Here is a 21,254-nt window from a genome sequence, read left to right as displayed (position 1 = left end):
GAATTCATGCCCACGCCCACCTCTCCCTACACAAATCCGGGCCCTTCAAAGGGTGGATGTCAAGCAAAAGGCAGACCAGGAAAAAAAAAAAAATGGAAAACACTCTGGTGGCAAAGAAAGATAGCAAAGAAGCTTGCTTGTCTCTTCCTGGGTTTGAAGTGGAAACAACAGTACTCTGAAGAAACTGGCTCATCAGAGAATTTGTAATAATGGCCCTACAGCTAAAATTTCTACTACCCACTCACAATAAACCCCTACGACAAGAAATAAAAACTTGTTCCAAATCCATTTTACCCCTGTGGCTCCTTGGCAGGGACAGATGTTACTACAACCCAAGCCATAAGGAGTTTTCATGAAAAAAAAAAAAAACAAAAAAAAGCAGTTAAAGCATGAGAGCAGTCATAAAGGGCCACAATATACATAACTTCAAATGGTTTAGAAAACAGTGTGGACAAGTGATAAAGCAAATAGAATAAATGTTAACACAAGGTATCTGAGTAATGGGTGGATGGGTGCTCTTTGTACAATTTTTACTTTTATAACTTTTCTGTAAGTTTGAAATCCCCGTTAAATATCAGATTGCAATAAAAAAAGATCAAAATAAATTTTACGTCATAGTTAAAAATAACAGGGTTAGAATTAAAAGATAGAACAAAAATGTGAAATAAAAATAAGCATGTTTAGAAATTTCTATAAACAAGAGTCACAAAAAACAAACAGGTTAAACAAATGAGACACAGATGAAGAACAAAGAACCAAAATGATTCAAGGTAACTTTGAAGAATAAGAAAATCTATCTCACCAGACATAGCAAGATTTAAAGTAAAGTAGTGAAAGACTGTGGTATCAGTATTAAGACCTTAAGACAAAAGATCCACATGACTGACACAGGAATAAAATCCAAATTTAGAGAGGAGGGGGACGGTACACATCAGAGGGACATTTTATTGAGAAGAAAGCATGGATAACTCAACACCGGTTGGCTCAGACAAGAGAACATGGAATATTTAATTTCTACTACATCCATCATATAAAAATTAGCCAGATGGACTAAAGACCTAAATATAAAAAGCAACAAAACCTTTTAGAAGAAAATGGAATTTGATGGTAATAAGGAAACCTTCTTAGCCACAGAGAGCAGGAACAAGACAGATATACTGACATGAAAACTCGAAGCTTCTATAGGACAAGACCAAACATAATGGAAAGACAGCATACACTGGGAGAAGCTCAGAGTCACTTTCTGGGCTATATAAAGAATTACAAATCAGTTAAGAGACAAATGATCCAAGAGAAGTACGGGCAAAGAACACAAACAGGAAACTCTCAAAAGGAAGAAAACTGTCAATAGAAACATGAAAAGAAATTCATTATCACTAGTAAGGAAATGAAAGTTTACAATTTCGTACAATCTAACTGACAACAATTAGGTCTGGTAATAAGCGCTGCCAAGGATGAGAAACAGGAACCCTCCAGTTCTGCTGGGGACGTATCAGGTGGTATAGTAGACTGGAAGGCAGGCTCACAGCACTTAGTGAAGCAGAAGATGGACAGAACTTATGATGTAGCAACTTCCTCTCCTAAAGAACCCCCTGCACGTGCACAAGGACTACTCAGAGGTCTGTACAGCGCTGTCTATATTAAGGAGTGGGAACCACCCAACCACCCTTAGGTTGGGACCTATAACCAGTGCTTTACTGAGTGCAGTATTATTCGGCATTTAAAACGAACCAAAGCGATAGATACTTCAATGTGAATAAAGAGCAAAACCACTGAATAAAAAACAAGTTGCAAAAGATGTGCACAATAAGATACCGTTTAGGTTAATGCTATTGTGTGATAATACACTATTTAAAGACACATAGGAAGTAAAAAGACATCACAATGACCTCAACTTCAGGACGGTAATTACCTCTGGGAGGGAAGCAGTAGAAGGACTAGTGTTGGGGGTGAGGGATGGGTCAAAAGAACAGAGTGGTTTATTAGTTATCCACTGGGTTTTATTTTTTTAAAAGCACCCAAAGTGTATGTTAATATGTCAAAATGACACTGGCTTAACCTTGACAGTGAATCAAGAGGTCAGATTTTTATAGTTTATATAATAATTATACACACACACACACACACACACACACAAACACACACAATTTTTTCTAAGACTTTTAAAAATCTCCCCACAGGGAGCCCAACGCAGGGCTCCATCCCACAACAAGATCATGACCCGAACCGAAACCAAGAGTCGAGTGCCCAAATGACTGAGCCACCCAAGTGCCCCACGTAGTTTTTATATTTTGAGTGTTTCATAATTCAAAGTTGAAAGTTAAGCAGTCCTTCTTTCCACCTCTTTTGAGGAACAGGATTGTCAGGGCCTGTTATCCAGAGGAAGCAAATGGGAAAATTCTGAACAATAAGCTGCTTATAACTTTTATCAAATGTGAAAATTTTCTCTTGCTCATACTGCAGTCCCATTTATCACAATTAAAGCAATCTTTCTACAAATGGCCCTTTTCTGGAAGGGGAAGTGTGCTGAGATTTAGATTTTAATTAACTTTGACCTACTGACTATTAATGAAACCCATAATTCTTAGTATCTGCAAGTATTAACCCACAGTAAAGAACACTATACTCTATGTAGTAGTCAGAACCATGTTTCCCTTCTATCTTAACCACCTGAAAGCTTATAGTGTAAAAATGAAATATTAGAGAAAATATAAAATAAAAATGGATGCATTTAATTGAGGGATTCTTCCAATCCATTGTCAGGTGACAAGATACTATACACAGAGTCAGACTTTCCATTTGAAATGGTTCAAAGCGGTTGTCCCTGTAAAGAATATTCTATATGAGAGAAGCATTTACCCTGTATCTTAGAATGTGCCCGCTTCAAAAAGCTACAACTTTGTACTGGTGAGGGTACGGTTTTCTGTAATTCACTAGCTTACCAAGAAGTGGGGGGCAAAGCACTGTGAAACAGCCTACCTGGGTCAGCCGCAGTGAAAGGAACACCATCAGAGGTATAAAAGGTTGGTTCATTCTAGGATGAATCAAAGTGATACAAATATGCAATTACTTCAGAATTGATTTTTTAAAGCAAATTAAAGCAGCATGGCTGAGGTCACTCATCTGCACCTGATAATGCAAGAACACACAAAACACTAGCTTCCTAATAGCCATTTTCATTTCATTGGGGGAAGTCTACGGTTTTCAGATTTCGATTCTATTCTCTCAAGTTCCTGTGGCTCTAACCCTGCTGTCTAGTCAGTCACACTCATGATGAATCGTTTTGTTGTGCACTGTGATTTAGCACTGCGTCAGCTTATTTACAGTTGTGATTCTCCCCTCCCCACCATTTTTTAAAGAATTTCCGTGGCTGGGATTATAGCAGCATTTCTCCCTTGTTGTGTTATGTTTGGTCATGTCAGGGGCTTCAGGGCATCATTGGCCTGGTGATCACTTTTATTTTCTTAATTTACTACCACATGCAAAAGTAAAAGTGTGAGATGCAGGTCTCTGGTTATACATTCTCTGGAAAAACTTCTCACAATCCACACTCAACCGAGTCTAAGCCTTATTGATTTCCCTTGCCACTGGATGGATCTTTCTCTAGTCCATCCTTTCCTTACAGGATTTCTTCTCCTATTTACGTGGCCTGCTGGCTGCCATGTGACCCTAAGCCAATGAAAAGTTATTGGCATTAAATTCTGAGAATACTTTTTTTTTTTTTGAGAATACCTTTATGTACATCACCTAGAAATTTCCAAAACTGGATCCAAGCAATAAACAAAACTTAAAATGTAAACACAGGCATACCATAAAATAATTAGGATCGTTTTCAGGTGTTGCTTCTCTGTACGTTGAAGTTGCATGGACTCTACCCCAGTTACTTGACCGGAGTTCTACAAGCTTCAAGAGCATCTGTTTCACATCTCTGCAGACAGAAGTTGAAAATGAGTTAAGGGTATCCACCAAAGTGTTGTCAGACTCTAGAATACCACAGACTCCTAAAACTATGTTCCATAAATTTAACATGTACATCTAAGTGCTTTGATTTATTAGACATTTCTTATACTGACATAACTTTTTTTTAAGCAGCCTTGAATTTGTTCCATCTAGGGCGCCTGGGTGGCTCAGTCAGTTAAGCTTCTTCCTTCGGTTCAGGTCATGATCCCGGGGTCCTGGGATTGAGCCCCGTGTAGGGAGCCTGCTTTTCCCTCTTCTCCCTGCCTGTGCTCTCTCTCTCACTATCTTTGTCTCTGTCTCTCTCCCAAATAAATAAAATTGAAAAGAAAAGAAAGGAAACGAAATGAAAAGAAAAGAAAAAAGAAAGAAAGAAAAAGAAAATTGTTCCATCTGACTATATGGTTCTTAAAGGCAGTGGCTATCCCACATTTTTATGCCTCCAACTGGACTTACAATAGTACTTTACCCAAGTATTTACTGAACAATTTAAAGTCTGAATCATTTTACTTTTCAATGGACTTCTATCGTACCACAGGAAAATCTTAATTTTTTTTCAATTTATAAACACAACAGAATAAAAAAGGCCAGGTGAGCAGAAGCCATAACTAAAATTACTGTACTTTTAAAGAAAATATTTCTGAAAAAAAATATTTCTGTAGATCTGTAAGACTTCAATTCTTTTGATGATAGCATATATAACAGATTAAAAAGAATCCCCACAGAAAAAGAAATTGAGATCCACTGGCTAGCTACCCACCTGCTGCAATTTGCATCTAGGACAACGTTTTCAATTCTCTGAATGATTTCTTCCATATCAGTCTTTCCCTTCTCCTTCCAGGCATCTTCTAAAACTGACCCTGTCAACTAAAAAAGCAGGTTATCAGTAAAATAAGGAATTCAATAAAGTACAGAAATTCTTAAAAAAAGTATTAGTAGCAGTTCAAGCATTCTTTGAACAAAATGAATTTGTTTAAGTTAAATACTCCCAATTATTCTCTACTATCTAACAGGAATCTCTAGACCCTCTATTTTTCCTGATTAAGAGAAACTAAAGCAGAACCTTAATCACAGGTTTTATGGGTCAATGGCTATAGGGTATATTCCCTATATAAGTTAGGCTACAAAATCTTAACCTTTCACTTTTTGAAATTTACAAGTATAGAAGCTCTGAATTAAAAAAAAATACAAACTTCGGGGGGAAAAAGAATTAAGGATATAAACCAGTAATTCACAGAAACAAAAAAAAAATGGCTAACAAATGTGAAGAAACGCTTAAATTCACTAATGATTAGGAAAAATGCAAAACGAGATTTTTGTTTTTACTCATTACCCATGACAAAACAAACCAGGATTAATTATATCCATCACTGATAAGAATATGGAGAAAGCAGTGTGCTCATTCACTGTTGGTAGGACAACCACCAAATCACACACTGGTTTAGCATTTAATAGGGAAATTCGACATTACTTCTCAAAATAAAGTATACTACGCTCACTGACTCACCAAATCTATGTGTTGGAATTGAACCTACATAAACACTGCATACAGAAACGAAGTTACTGAAGAAAGAGGAAAATCTTTCGTGCCATGCAAAGATCTAAGATCTTTGTTAGACAATAAAAAAGCAAGCCACAAAGAGTGAGATTTTTGAGGGCACACATAAAGACATGGGGAAGGAAGGAAAGGAAATTTAGAGATGGGGGTGAAAGACTTCCATTTTTTGCTTCTAAATTTGGATTCTCATATTTAAAAAGTCAGTACAGGGGAGCATGGGTGGCTCAGTCGGTTCAGCATCCAAGTCTTGATTTCAGCTCAGGTCATGACCTCAGGGTTGTGAGACTGAGCCCCATGTCGGGCTCTGTGCTCAGTATGGAGTCTGCTCGTCCCTCTCCCTCTGCCTCCCTCCATCCCACTCATGCACTCTCTCAAAAAAATAAATAAAATCAGTACATACTGCTTTTCCAATAAATTCAAGAGCAAAGCAAAATGTCAACATTTAACTTAAAATCTAATTTTGAATTCACTGCGTACTATACTTTCCTTCCTCTAAATCATTTACAAATGGGGTAGAAAGATTAATTTTAAGAAATGTAAGTAAAACCTACCTTCAGTAATTTTACTGCACAAATTAAGTTGTCGTCCATAGGATTGGAAAAGAGGGCATTCAGCAACTCCCGAAGACCAACCTGAAGAATATCTGCTCTTGTAACCTGCCCATTTGTTCCCTTGATCTTTTGGGACAAGAGAAAATGAAAAGCAACTATGCCAAAATTCTATAACAGAGAAATAAATGGTCTAACATGTTGGCAAAATAAGTGTCTTAAGTTTAACAATACAAAAATCAGAAATACTCTGGTATCTTTGCAAAATTACACGTATATAAGACCTCTAATACAACTGATAAACTACAGGTAAAATTTTCCATTTAGCACACATAACATATGGCCAGGACAACCTCAGTCTCCTTTATAAATAACTGCCTCATAAAGCATTCTCTGGTCTATTAAGCTGCCACCTTTTTTGGAACATACAACATTTTATTATTCTTTTTATACTATTTAAAAATACTGCTTTGCACTGAATGGTCTAAGTATCGTAGCTCTCCAGCCAGAGGAGCTGTCGGCGCAGGAGCCGACCTCACCTTCACACTCCCCACGGACACGGCATCATTACGTCCACATAGGAAACAGCTGCATTCTTAAAATGACTCTTCACTTACAGCACATTTTAGATGAATGCTCTTATTTTGGTTTATATAAAAATTAAACTGAAAGATTAATGCATGGAATTTTTTAAAAATTAAGTCCATCCAGGGCTACCTGGCTGGTTCAGTTGGAAGAGCATGCGACCCTTGGTCTCAGGGTTGGGAGTTCGAGCTCCATGCTGGGTATGGTGCCTACTTAAAAAAATAAATAAATAAAATCCCACTGCCAAAAAAAAAAAAAAAAAAAAAAAAAAGGGTCCATCTGTGGTAAAATGGGTTAGTCAACTATGCACTAGATTGGACAGAGACCTTTTAGATGCACTATCTGAGATGCACATTTGATGGTGGATTCATGGGTCTTTTCAGTGGTGTTTACGATTAAGTTTTCAAATCACAGTTAAAGGAGGTACAAGCTATCTCTGGGATTAACTAGTCAAAAAAAAAAAAAAAAAAAGCAAATCCATTACAAAGTAATATTCAGCACTTAGTTGCCTACATATACCCAAGTAGACCACGAATTTACAAACTTGTTTAGCTATAGACTTTGAACAAATGCATTTTATTTGGAAGATTAATTTATAAAATAGGACCAAGAAGAACAATCCTGGGTGGATGAGGGAGAAAAGAACCCCAGATATTCTAGTCCCCCCACCCCTTCAACTCAAAGCTTTGTGTTCTGCAGAGTACGCTGCTTTCAGGCCATCTGAAAGTCAACAGACGAAATACGTGAATTCAAAAAGGTATGATTATCTGTATTTCAAGAGCTTAAAGTTGCACAGAAACCATGGCTTTCCAAAAGTACACAGACTTTAAAATTCCCAGCAACTTCCCAACAGCCTCCCTGCAAACAGGAGAAACATAGATGTTCCATTAGAACGCGGGCACTACCGTGAGCAGCCACTGAGATACTATTTCTCTCTCTCCCGTCGCCCAGCCTTCCATTTCACCCTTTATGTTGTCCAAGGATAATATAAATACAAGTTCTTTATCATGATCAGTTTATGTTCCCAGGCTTTGTAAGTACTTAAAAAAATTTCTCCTCACCTCCAGGTTAAGATAGAGTTCTCCCAGGAAGAGGACAAACGCATGGAATCGTTTCCGAGTCACTTCGTCACCTTTTGCAGCTTGATCTTTAACTTCATATTCAGTTCGACATCTAATGAAGATATACCATTTATAATCTCACACTGCTTTGTTTTTTGAGCAAACAGGATGACCAGCTGTCGGGTTTGTTGTCCACAAGCAATTCAGAAACAAGTACCATACACCAATCTCCTGACTTTCTGCAGTAAAAAGTGTTCCTGTCTACTGTAGAGACGAGAACACGCACCATCTTTTCATACTGATTCCTAGTTTTAAGAAACTAATGGTTTATTTTCAACTATTCTTACCAGATCAAGTTTGTAATCTGTTTAAGCAACATACGTTTCATGAGGTTCATTGCATGCTGGCGCCGAAAAGAAAGAAAATGCCTCGCCTTTGTTTTATGGGCTTTTTGTCAAGAAAGCAATGTTTTGGGTTTTATCTTAAAGCTTGTTTTTACTCAAATTGTCTCTGTAAATGTTCTACTCTGAATATATGAACTTTGAAACACATCTTTAAATATATATATATACACACACACACACACACACACACATATAGATGGTCTCCAACTAAGCTGAAAATAAAATGAATTCCTACTAAGCCCATTATCCTTCATAATTTTCATTATACGAATCAGAGAAATGAAGGGAAAAGTCCCCAATTGAAATTCACATAGGAACAGCAATTAGTTTGGTCTCAATATGCCAGAGACCAAAGGAGTCAAATAACTTAGTTTCCCTTGCTTTATTTTCCACTGACTTGGCCCATCTGCTATCCTATAAAGTATCTGTAACAATCACCATAAACCTGTCACTGCTCTTGTCCATGAATTACGGTGTCAGCTGTTATTTAAAGGGATTTTTAAAACATACTTTAAATGTTAACCAATTTGGCGTTAAATATTTTTTACCTTTATTGATAAAGTGGTGAAAAAACTCTAGGAAAGTCATGTGTTTTGTAAAGCTGATTTTTGACAGTTCTGTTAAAGACAAAAGGAGGGGTTTGTGGAGACTGAATGGCTTCCACATCTGAGGGACCAGTTTAGCTTGGCTTTGTAAAAAAATAAATAAATAAATTTTTTAAGGAAAAAAGAAGTCATTGTTTACCAAGAATTTACCTTGGGTCAATCTGTGTATCAACCATAAACCCAGGATAATTTATCATGTCTATGGGCCTACAGCTTATAAGCTATATTAAACGAGCAACATTCCATTGGAGTCAGATACAGTAAGGTATTTGTTAGTGTCTAAACATCAATTCCTCATCAGAAAAAAAAAAAGTTGGGATATCTATAAATGAAACACTCTGGCTAATAGAAAGGATGAGTTAATTAATGCCAATTTAGTTATCCGAGCACCTTATTGGCTACTCTCCTTTTATGACTTTATAGGCAGTTTTGATGAAATGACCTTTTTATAAGTGCAATGACTATTAGATTATACATTAAGATATGTTGATACAAGTGCAAAAAAATCCCCACCCCTGTAGGTCATTGATTATCCAGATGAAAGGAACCTATACCTCTAAACTCACCTTTTATAAGTTAAAGATTTTTCAATTAGAAAGGCAATACATGCTAATTTCAGAAAGGTTAAAAGCAGAAAAATATAAAAGTCATAAAACCCAGAGATAACTGCCTAAGATTTAATAGTCAATTTCTCTTAGTATTTAGTGTTGCACTTCTAAGTTTCTTATAGATTTGAAATATATTTTGGTGTAAAGAGACAGGAACCCATTTTTGTTTTCTTCCCCCATGAATGGCTAGCCAGTTGTGTCAGCAGCACAATTTACCCTTTACATACATATTTGAAGTACATCCAACGAAAGTTTAATTTTCCAGTGTCTCTGGAGTCTACTTTTGGGATCTTTATTCTGTTCCAGTGCAGTTTAAACACAGGGTGGGACACTTTGCAACCAATGAAAGTATCTTTAAGGAACTAATGGAACAACTATAATAAACTTGAAGGCAACCTTGTTAGTGAATAAAACGGTTCCCATAAGAAAATCAGTTTCCTTAAATTAGCATAAGAATTCAAGGTCATGTCAAAAATCTAATAATATCAAAAAGGTTCATGAAATTTCACATATTGACTCTAAAGTTCATTGGAGAAAAGAAGCATGCCAGATTAGCAAAGGAGAATCTACCCAAAAAATGTGGGGAGGGGACCAACCATCCTAGATTATTAAAAAATTAGAGATTTTTAGTAGTATCATAATAAAATAAGAATAGGACAAGTGATGAACAGAATATAATGAAACTCTAGAATCAAAACCCCGTTATAAGGATGTAGTGTGATAAAGGCAGCAGCTCAACTCAATAAGGAAATGGATCACTCTAAAAAGTGGTATGGGAAAAACTAGTTCAACATGTGGCAATAAATTAGAACCTATTCAAAATAAAAGTACAGATGTACTAAGAAATATATAAATGGTCATTTTCAAGATCTTGGGAAATGAAAGGTCTTCTAAGCACAAAACCAAAGGCAGGGGGGCACCTGGGGGGCTCAGATGGTTAGGCGTCTGCCTTTAGTTCAGGTCATGATCTCAGGGTGCTGGGATCAAGCCCCGAATCCTGCATCGGCTCCCTGCTCAGCGGGGAGCCTGCTTCTCCCTCTTCCTCTGCCACTCCCCCTGCTTGTTTGTGCTCCCTCTCAAATGAATAAATAAAAATCTTAAAAAAAAAAATACAATACTAGAATACAAATAAGAATGGTCTACCCTACCTTCCCCTGCAACCTTCTATAATGTACAGTCTTTAGAAAAGAGGAATGGTCAAATTCTTGTAGGTCTAAAAGTTTTCCTTTAATTTCATATATTCACACTGACCTTTGAAGCAGCAACTGGCGAAAGTTGCCACTCTGTGGGCTAATTGTCAGATGATGGGACAGGTAATTACACAGGCGAGCTCCCATGTAAGAGAAATTTGGGATAGATGTGGCCTTTCAAAAAGAAAAAAAAAAAAAAACTTTTTTAGGACACAAATACACTGTTCTTAATGCAAATACTTAACAGCAACATTCTAAAGAGAACATTTCCGCCCCTAAAACTGACCACACTGTACAAATGTACAAGTCTTTTTTAGTTGTTAGGCGTAAGAAAACTAACTCTCCCTCCCAACTTTACACCAAGAACAAGAACAAAGGAAAATGTTTAAGTTCTCCCCATCATTTACCTGAGGTCACCAGAAACCAAACAGACAAGACCTCTTCATACTAACCAATTTTTGCCTAAGACATGTGCATGTACCCAGTTGCAAAGTACTAATTATGAATAAGAGTATTTGTCAAATGATTGTTCTGTGGTGTTTTTCAGGGATAGGCTGGCATAGACTTTGGCATCTAGCAGTCCAGAACAAGATTCCCAGGCCTGCACTGAGACCCATCACTCAACCTCCCTGGGCTTCCATGCGATTCCTAAAAGAGGTGATAAATGGTACCTGGTACAAGAGATTAACACTTAAAGAATACCCCAAACACACTTGGGGTAAAGGGGAAATAAAGATAAGCTACTCCCAAAACTAAGACCGTGAAAAAACACTACATATCAAAGACAGTTTGATATAGCCAAAACCGTATTCAGGAAGTTTTAACTTAAACTGCAGTTTTTAAAGAATAGTAGAGAACATAGCTCTCTACCTAATATTAGGTAGCACATTAAAAGGTTATAAAGATAGTAGCTAGCCATAGCCTGATGCCTCTCTGACCCTATGCTGGGTCTACTTACAGCTGTGGTAACCTTGGCCAAGTCCCTTAACCTCTGTTAAGATATGTATAAAATACGGGATAAGAGTCATATCTTCAACTATGGAGGATTAAACAGTTAATTACATGTCAAGTGTTTAACATTACCTAGCATGTAGTAAGTACTTCATAATTATTAGGTCTTTTTATTTCTAATTATTTCTTTGCTTGCAAAGACAACAGACTGGTTTTTCCTGAGATCATTCATGGATGCGTAACTGGTACCACAGAAGACTTGAAATTCAAAATCATCCTTTTCCTATTATGGGCATTGCCTGTTTTCCTTTAGTTTACTTTTTAAAATTATCACACACAACTTAAAGACAAGAAGTTCTACAACACTTGTTATTAAAATTTCATTCTTCCCCAGTACACCTCTTCCCCACTACACCCCACAGAAAACCATTCTCAATTCTTTCAGCTGAAAAGGTTTCAACCTCTGTATCCCCATACTCGGTGATTTCAGTTTGGACATTATTTCTTACTAGTTTCCCACCATGGACAAGGTATATCCAGCTTTCATCTTGCTTATCCCCACTCCTTTCCACTATTTCCCAATCTTTCCACCTACCAACATGGTCATACAATGATTTAATTTTATGTTTCCATTTACAGCTGGACCATGTAATATACAGATCTCTCCTTCCTTGTACAACTTTGTTTTCCCCAGACTTAAATTTTCTCTACTTTATTCTTCATTTACATCTCATTGATTTACCCCTAAACTCACAAGTTCCTACGTTTCTTAATACATTCAAACACAACAATTATGCCCATTTTACTAGGGAATCTTGCCTGGAGCCTTCTGCCCTACTCCAGTGAAGCCTGACAATTGTCTTGGGATCTCCTTTTACTACCATCTAGACAATCCATTTAGCCGCTCCTATAAAATTCTGTTTTCTAGATTTTATATCTTCACCTGTGGCTTAATTTCCTCTTTTTGGTGGAGTACTTCCCTTTGACAACTTCTCAAGAGGGGTTAAAATAAAACATCAAAGTGGATACTCAGTGCAAAAAGATGTAGAGGGTCTAGTTTTTTGTTTTGGGTTTTTGTTTTTGTTTTAAGATTTTAAAGCTATCCTTTTAGTCTCATTCCATTCTTGTCCTAGAGTCTTTCAGAGATTCCACAAGGTCTATCACAGTGATTTTCAACTTTCCCCCTCAACTTCCTGCCCACCTGCTTTCTAGTCTCCAGAACTGGTACTTTTATCTCCTTTCCTCATCTTGGCCCTGAGTCTTCTGGCCTCATAAAATCCCCTTCATTGTAGCGGTATTCGGTATTTGGGGAGGAACTGAAGTTGAAAATGTATGTTTAATCTGCCATTTTTATAACAGGTCTTCTTTTGTTAGTTGCTATGAATAAATTCCCCCAATGAAATTTAAGAACTATTGGTGAATCTGTGTATCACTGACACAGAATATTGATAAATAGGGAGCACATAATGGAAGAACTGGCTTTGAGACAATCACAGAAACTGTAGTTTGTTAGGTTACGGCCCTGAAGAACTAGAACCACGCAGCCTATGAAGAGCTGAAACTGAACAGAAGAGAAATCGGAAAAGCATTAACAATTTCTCCAATTTCTTCTCATTCAATTGCAATCCATTTAGAGGCCAAAAGTAGGTATCAGGACAAATGGAGTAATTCTATACCCCTAAAATCTCAAGCATGTCCAGAAACCTGAAAGTGGGCCAGTTAATACTGAGGGGTCCAGTAACTTTCCAGAATAAGTTGTGAAAGTAATCAAATGAACCACTAGGTAGGATGAAAATTACCTGCCATCATAATACCCTTCCACACATTCCAAATTCGAGTTGCTCTTTCAGCAATGACTTAAAGAACACTTAAGTTTATATTTCTATTTATCTCCTATTGTTTTTGGTCAGTTTCAAACAGTGCCCCTAAATTTGTCTTCAAAATCCAGTGTTGTCTATTTCCCCCCCTGAAAATAGCATTAATGTGTCACAGACCAATATGCTAGGCTCAAACCTAAATCTCGTGTGAACAATCTAGACTGACATTAGATTTACGGAATTAAGATGTAAATCCTCAGAAATTTAAAATAAATATAGGCATAAATGTTAAGACTCAAGACAGTGTTTTATGGTCTGGCTTTTTTTTTTTTTTTTTTGGACTCCTTTATGAGGGAAGAAAGTTCTCCCATGACTTTTTTTTGCCCTCCCATACTCCAAAAGCGCTATGTAATTTGATACCAAGGAGAAGAGAATTGCAGTCTTTTTGTGTATTGTCAATTTCAGATCCTGTAAAAACAGCCGGGGATGGAAAAAAGGTAGGACACTTACCTGGCCTTCTTCATAAATGCCCAGTGTTCCTTCCAATTGCCTGTACAGAGCCTTGACTCTCCATTCTGGCTCTAGCCCTAGATCCCCAGCTACAGGAATTTCATACAACAGAGACTTGAAAGCTCCCAGGAACCATAAAGAGTTAAGAAGCATGGAGACCAGTGAATGTGAACCTGGCCTCCCTGAAGGAGCAACCACCATCCTTGGGCTTCAAGGAACCTGTCTGATGATCACCTGTGCTATCAGCCAACCTACCTGTTGATAGATGAGTTCTACAAGTTCTTGCAAAGCATCATCTGTTGTAACCCAGCCATTCAGGGTCTCTGCAAACTGTTCAATTTCAGTTTCAAAACTGCCAGGCTGCTCTGTAAGATGATTCAAAAAATCCTGAACATAATCTGATAGAGTAGGATAATCCTCGCAACCATCTTCATAGGATTCCTATAGATGAAAAGTTAAAAAAAAAAAAGTTTTAATCCATGCAACTGGCTAAAATAAACCCAAGGCAGCTTTAAGGCAAGAAGTCTCTAGTGCAAACAATCCTTCGCATGATAAAATTTGTTATTTTCCTCAATAGGATTAAGCCCACTGAATCATTCTTCCTCATCCAATGGCCAAAGTGTTACACTATAGTAGAAGGACTCCATCTAACTGGGTAGGAAATGGTCTTCTCATTCTGGCAGATTTACAAGACAACTAAGAAAATTTGAACCAATATTTCACTATAATACTGATATCAAAATTCTGATCTATTTATGGGTATAAGATCGGAGATCAGCTTCAAAGTGGGAAGGAAGAAGGAGCCAGGGATAATAGAAACAAGAATGGCCACAGGTAGCTAACTGTTGAGGCCATGGGGATTCATCATACCCTTCTTCACACTCTTCAAGATATTTGAGAATTTCTATATTGGGGGGAGGAAGCTGGTAAGGCTTGTCATTTATTAATCCCCAAGGACAGTGAAATATACATAGTGAAGTGACTATAAAATTTCACCATGGTACACTGCGGCAGACTTTGGCTGCTATATCAAGCCTTCCAGCCAACCTTGATTGTAGTAGTTTCCAACTAATGCTCTACCACTATCCCCTTTGGTAGCTCCCAGTCTTTTAATTAATGGCTGGAGGCTGAACAGGGGAGTACTGCAAAAAGTATCAGATTATCAACCCTTAGACTTGCAATGCCTGGAATATAAACCAAAGCATTCTGAAATTTACTTAAGAGTTACGATCTAATAATAACTATATTATTGATGAAAGTTACCCTTTTCCAAAGGAGTCAAATGAGAAACCACATGAAAAAATTATGACCACAATATAGAAGCATCTTATGAAGGGGTTAAGTTCTAAAGCCAGTGAGTGCATAAAGAAAAAACAAAATCACACGCAGTCCAAATTCCCCTTAAAAAAGCTCCATGTTGGATGAATACACAATCTTAGTAGAAAGGCTAATCCAGCTATATGGTCCTATACTGTTCGTGCTGACCACAATTTTTTCAGCTGACCATCACTTAGAGGCCATGTTACATAGTTTTTATATGTTTCCAGATACTCAAGTGATACTACTTACCATGACGAGCTGCATGTATTATCACTGGCACTAAGGAAATAAGACCAACTGCAGGAAGAGCAGATTCCTGTGCCCCTATCATGCTCACGGTGTTTGCTGAGCAGAACAGGTAAACGGACTGATTAAATGCCTGAGCTCAAAACTGAATCCAAATTAAATGACTCCACTCTAGCGGCGCCTGGTTGGCTCAGCTGATACAGCAAGGGACTCTTGATCTCAGAGTCATGAGTTCGAGCCCTACATTGGCTACAGAGATTACTTAAAAATAAATTAAAAATTTTAAAAGTGACTCTAAAAATAAACATTGACAAAATTCAGATTTATTCATCATAAACATTACAGCTGTGTGATGGAGGATTAAATGAGTTAATGAATAAACGCCCCCGGACCAGTGACTAGCACACAGTAAGGCATTAAGTAAGCAAATTTTTACATTTCTAGGACAATACTAAAACATATTCCAATGCCATAGTTGTGTTCTCATACTTAAAGGATCATACCTAAAAGCATCTAAAGAACACAATGATAAAAAGCTATGCTTCTTGGTATGTAGGATGATACTCTGATTAATAAGCTAATAGCCACCAATTGCGTGTATAATATATGACAGACACTTTAAGAGCTCTGCAAGGCTGTCTCAATCCCAAAAAGCTTTGAAGTAAGCATTGCTGTTCCCTGTGCACAGATGGAAGAAATGAGCATAGAGCAGTTAAATCACTTTGGTTATTCATTCAAAACCCTTTGTTGAGCACCTACTCAGTGCCAAATACTGTTCTAGGTGCTAGGTACAGTCTTGCCATGAATAAAGGAGACAAAGTCTTCCTCCAGTGGAGCTTATCTTCCATCACAGAAGACATCATTCAGATGTTAGGATACATTTACTATGAAAAAAAAAATGGGCTGAAACTAATGCAACACTGTATGTTAACTATACTGGAATTAAAATTTTAAAAAATAAGAACAGAGGGACGCCTGGGTGGCTTAGTCGGTTAAGCGTCTGCCTTCGGCTCAAGTCATGATCCCAGGGTCCTGGGATCAAAGGTGCTGGGCTCTCTTCTCCCTCTCCCTCTGTGATCGCTCTTGCTCTCAAATAAATACAATCTTAAAAAAAAAAATGGGAAGAATTCTGAAGAGTTAACATCTAATCTGAGAAAAAAAAGAAAAAAAGAAAACCAAAAAACCTAGCCATACAAATATCTGAGGAGAGAGATTCTATGTAGTAGGCTCAAGAAGCATGTAGGCCCCAAGGAAATAGGTGCTTATCAGACATCCGAGAAAGAAAAGCCAGAACACAGAAACTGAAGATGGCGTGACAGCTAAACTGAGCACAGAACAAACCCTGTACTTCTAACCTTTATGCTATACTCCAAGTAACTGACAAAGGCCTATAACCCAACCTTTTCATTTGTACGAAAATATTCATTGCTAAAAATCCATCTCACAATCTATCAAAGAACTCGTTAAATATACCATCTTATAGCCACATAACGGCTCATACAGCCACCTGACAAGATATATTTGTATCAATATAGAAATCACCAATATATTAAATGAAAAAAACACAGAACCATATTTTAGTACAGTTTAATTTTAAGAGATTTATAGACCATGAAAAGCTCTGGGAAGATAGACAAGGGATAACAGTAGTTAGCTCTGGAGTAAATATATGCTCATATTATGAATACTGACCATTTTTTATAAAATTGCGAAACCAGTTAAGCATTATAAATGCATACATTAAATACACTTTAATAGGGGTGCTTGGGTGGCTCAGTCATTAAGCATCTGCCTTCAGCTCAGGTCATGATCCCAGAATCCCAGGATCGAGCACCACAATGGGTTTCCCGCTCAGCAGGAAGCCTGCTTCTCCCTCTCCCACTCCCCCTGCTTGTGTTTCCTCTCTCACTGTCAAATAAATAAAATATTTAAAATAAATAAATACACTTTAATATCAGCCACATACATACGTGAGTTTTACAATTAAAAACAAGATTTTAATATGACTTGTAGTTTCCCTATTAATGACAGAGAAAAGCAGGAACCCTACAGGTCCCAGCTAAAGGTATTAATTTCTGGTTTCTATCAAACGTCATTCTTCTCTGTGGCAAAAATGCAGTCTGAAACACTGATTTCCAGTCTTTTCAATAAGACCCAACTCTCTTTTAAGAAAATTTGAAGACTGGGGGAGCCTATGTGGCTCAGCTGGTTAAGGATCAGACTCTTGATTTTGGCTCAGGTCACTATCTCAGGCTTATGAGATACAGCCCCGTGCTGGGCTCCCAGCTCAGTGGGGAATCCGCTGGAGATTCTCTCTCCCTCTGCACACGTGTGAATGTTCTCTAAAATAAATCTTTAAAAAGATAAGAAAATCTGAAGTCTGAATAAAAAAGGAAAGTAGAGCTGCTCTGATTATAAAAATTACAGGGGATTAAGAAGGTGCCTGGCTGGCTCAAGTCAGTAGAGCAAGTGCCGCAATCTCAGGGTGGTGAGTTCAAGCCCCACAATGGGTGTAGAGATTACTAAAAATAAACAACTACAGGGGATTGATCAGAGCCGGTTGTTACAAGCAAAAAAGGAAGCACAGCATATTGTGGACAGACGAGAACTCAAACATGTTTATTTTTCTAGTATCAGATTTTTTCAAGTACGAATTTTGTCAGTTTTCAAAGTGGAGTTAGATGGCTTGCAAGCTGAGGAATATTTAAAGTTTTACATATTTTTCTTAAAATTCTGACAAAACATTAGGAGGGACATCAGATAGAAAATGTACTTTCATGGAAGATACTCTGAATGCATGGCTAGAGACAAAACCCTAATCCAAAGCAGCAGAATAAAAGGAAACTGATCAGACACTTAGATGCTGGAATAATCAAGACTATTTTAGTTAACTGGATTGAAAGGGGCAAGAGTGTGAAATAAATGTGAGTCAATATACCGTTTTTAGCCTGAGCAGCTAGTTAGAACATAAAAAAAGAAGAAGAGGTTTGCAGAAGATAAATTCTTTTTTATACTTGAGTTTCAATGGGAGATCCTCATGAACAAGTCAAAACAAATGGAAACACAAGCCAGGAGTTCAAAGGGAGAATTAGATTTCAGATATCAGTAGACAGGTAGGCAATGGTCAGATTCTAGGCGATAGGTAGGATAACCGATGCATTTCCTAATGAAATGGAAAAAAGAGAACCCCAGGAACTACAGTCTGAGGGAAGAAGGAATGATCTGCAGGTTGGAAGGATGACGTACCACCACAGTGCCCAAAGGAAAAGTAAAGAAAAGGTGTTCATAGAAGCAAATGCTACAAAATAAGTTTACACGTTGAAATCTGAAAGAACAATGGTTGCAGTCCCAGGAGTGAAAGACTACGCATAGAGAGGAAAAAATTAGAATTAGTATCTTAACTATTCAGTTCTTATAAAGAGAAACTTCTAAAAGACTGAAAAGGTACCCTTTGCCCCTAGCACAGAACCTGACACACTGGGACTTGTTAAACTGCACAGATCATACTGTAGTTAAAGTCTACTAGGATGAGGGTTAAGAGGACAATAGATTTTTCAGATCCAAAGAGCACCAGAAAAGGTCACAAAAAATAGTATCAATTCAATTAGGGGGATCAGTCAGCAGAGGTTTGAACAGTGAGAAGTAAATACTGACAGTGAATACTTTCACATTTTGGAGAACATCACTATTGAAAGGCAGAAGACAAACAGGCAGTAACTTGAGGGGAACGTTCTTAGAGAAAAAAGCTGGGATTCTGTGTGTGTGTGTGCAGTGGGGGGATATTTGTCTCTTAATAAATACCATTTTTTAAAAAAGACTTTATTTATTCATTTGACAGAGAGATCACAAGCAGAGGGAGCAGCAGAAGGAGAAGTAGGCTCCCCACAGAGCAGGGAGACTGATGTGGGGCTCGATCCCAGGACCCTGGGATCATGACCTGAGGTGAAGGCAGACGCTTAACTGACTGAGCCACCCAGGCGCCCCTTAATAAATGCTTTATGAATTCCTGTGTAGAATTTTTGGTTCTTGTAAGTGAGCTGTGATTAAATATTCAAGATGTAATGGTTTATCATCAGAGCAGAAGCAATGGGCAGGAGTAGATATAGCAACTCCCTGGTAAGAAGGCACAGAAAGCGAGAAATTCTAGCAGTGGGATTAGAGGAGGGACCCTAAGATAAAAGGGTTCAGAATTTTGGAAGGGTGAAGAAAGCACAACAAAAGACTATCAAAGGTTTTTTAGAAAAAAGCATGAATTCTTGCGGCTCCTGGTGGCACAGTTAGTTAAGCGGCCAACTCTTGGTTTCGGCTTGGGGCATCATCTCTAGGTGGTGAGATCGAGCCCTGCCTTGGGCTCTGCCCTCAGTGCGGAGTCTACTTGGAACTCTCTCACCCTCTGCCCCTCCACCCCATACTCACTCTCACTAGCTCTCTCGAATAAATCTTTAAAAAAAAGCATAAACTTTTGAGAACAGATCCAGCTCAAAGATACCCAGATTTTCTTGCATATAAAAGCAAACTCAGGCATTTTTGCCATTTTGTTCACTGCTGTATCCCCAGTGCTTGACTCATGGTAAGTACCCAACTACCTGTTGAATGAGTGAATATAGCCAACTTTGGATTACGGCTACAAGGAAAAGCCTCCCTCATGACAAGACCTTATCCTAAGGGTCAAGGAAAAAACAAGGATATTGCTATTCTGTGACTAAGTGGACAGAGAAAAATGCTTAGCATTGACAGAGGGTAAAAGGTTAATGAGGAAGACTAGAGAATGTACTAGAGCAGGGGCAGCAAGATTGAATGATTATAGAATCAAGGTAGATTACAAACAAATGAGACAAGCCAGTGAGCAATTAGAGCTCACACACTCCATCTAAGGGGGCTGCCTCCATTCAGCTCCAGACAACTTTGCTTTATCAAAGTAACAGTCTGGGGGTGCCTGGGTGTCTCAGTCAGTTAAGCATCTGACTTGATTTCAGCTCAGGTCGTGACCTCAGGGTGGTGAGACAGAGCCCTGCCTTAGGCTCCATGCTCAGCGCAGAGTCAGCTTGAGATTCTCTCCCCCTCTTCCTGTGTCCCTCCCCTGGCTCAGGCTCCTGTTCTTTCTCAATAAGTAAATGATGTAGTAGCCTGGTACAACCACATATTAGGATTTAGGATTTCAAAAGAAACCAGAAAACACAGGTTTGCAACATCTATTTAAGTGTTGGTAGCTTATTAAAAGCACCCCCCCCCAAAAAAAACCTCACCAAGGCCAAAGAAGATACACTTGTAGGCCGCACATGAGCCGTGGACTCCCAGTTTGCAATCTGCTCTGGCAGACTGAACACAGAAGCAGCTGATCTAATTGAGGATATCAAGGAATGCCTAACAGAGGACAGTGGCTCAAAGTAAGTGAACACTGCTCCGTAGCCCAGGAGTCACTTGAACTATGTAGAACTATGTAAACTAGCTGGTACGGAACTCTGAAAAAAATTGCATCCCTCCTATCACAAAATGGCCCAAATGAATAGGGAGACAAACAGAGAAGTTTTGTGGCTGTTTGAAAGTAAGTACTCTTTACTAGTTTATTTAACTACTCACAGCTCTCTAATCATTCCTTTCCTGAGCCAAATACAACTTTTTTTGCAAGAACCCAAGCTGTCCTCACTTCTACTTTACATGACTGACAGCCCCTTTCACCCCAAATCAACTGCTCTTCCTGCTTGCCTATACTTTCCCCTTCCCAGCCCCAAAGCTTTTTCCTACCACAGTCTAAGACGCATGGAGTTTCTGAAACATGAAACACAGCTTTTCTATTCCTTTCCTACCAAAAAATGGAAGGAAAGAACTGGCCCCCACTCCCCAGGAAGTAACAAAATGGGTGTACCACCGTTAATTAATAAATAAATACAAAT

The 21,254-nt window shown here is 38.1% G+C and overlaps 1 protein-coding gene across 4 annotated transcripts in view; it reads right to left on the bottom strand.

Moving 5' to 3' along the window:
- The window catches only part of PAIP1 (poly(A) binding protein interacting protein 1), a 29,433-nt gene that overhangs the window by 4,854 nt on the left and 3,325 nt on the right, over positions 1 to 21,254 (bottom strand). For all 4 annotated transcript variants that reach the window (XM_034656947.1, XM_034656945.1, XM_034656946.1 and 1 more), the window contains exons 3-9: positions 14,050 to 14,235; positions 10,578 to 10,690; positions 7,710 to 7,821; positions 6,067 to 6,192; positions 4,718 to 4,824; positions 3,811 to 3,928; positions 2,980 to 3,034 (exon numbers count right to left, since the gene is read on the bottom strand). In XM_034656947.1, coding sequence (XP_034512838.1) covers positions 2,980 to 3,034; positions 3,811 to 3,928; positions 4,718 to 4,824; positions 6,067 to 6,192; positions 7,710 to 7,821; positions 10,578 to 10,690; positions 14,050 to 14,235 — 817 coding nt within the window. The remainder of the gene's footprint in view (positions 1 to 2,979; positions 3,035 to 3,810; positions 3,929 to 4,717; positions 4,825 to 6,066; positions 6,193 to 7,709; positions 7,822 to 10,577; positions 10,691 to 14,049; positions 14,236 to 21,254) is intronic.

This window comes from Ailuropoda melanoleuca, chromosome 3 (genome assembly GCF_002007445.2).
Source record: "Ailuropoda melanoleuca isolate Jingjing chromosome 3, ASM200744v2, whole genome shotgun sequence".
Taxonomy (NCBI): domain Eukaryota; kingdom Metazoa; phylum Chordata; class Mammalia; order Carnivora; family Ursidae; genus Ailuropoda; species Ailuropoda melanoleuca.
This window is presented reverse-complemented; position numbering and strand designations above follow the sequence as displayed.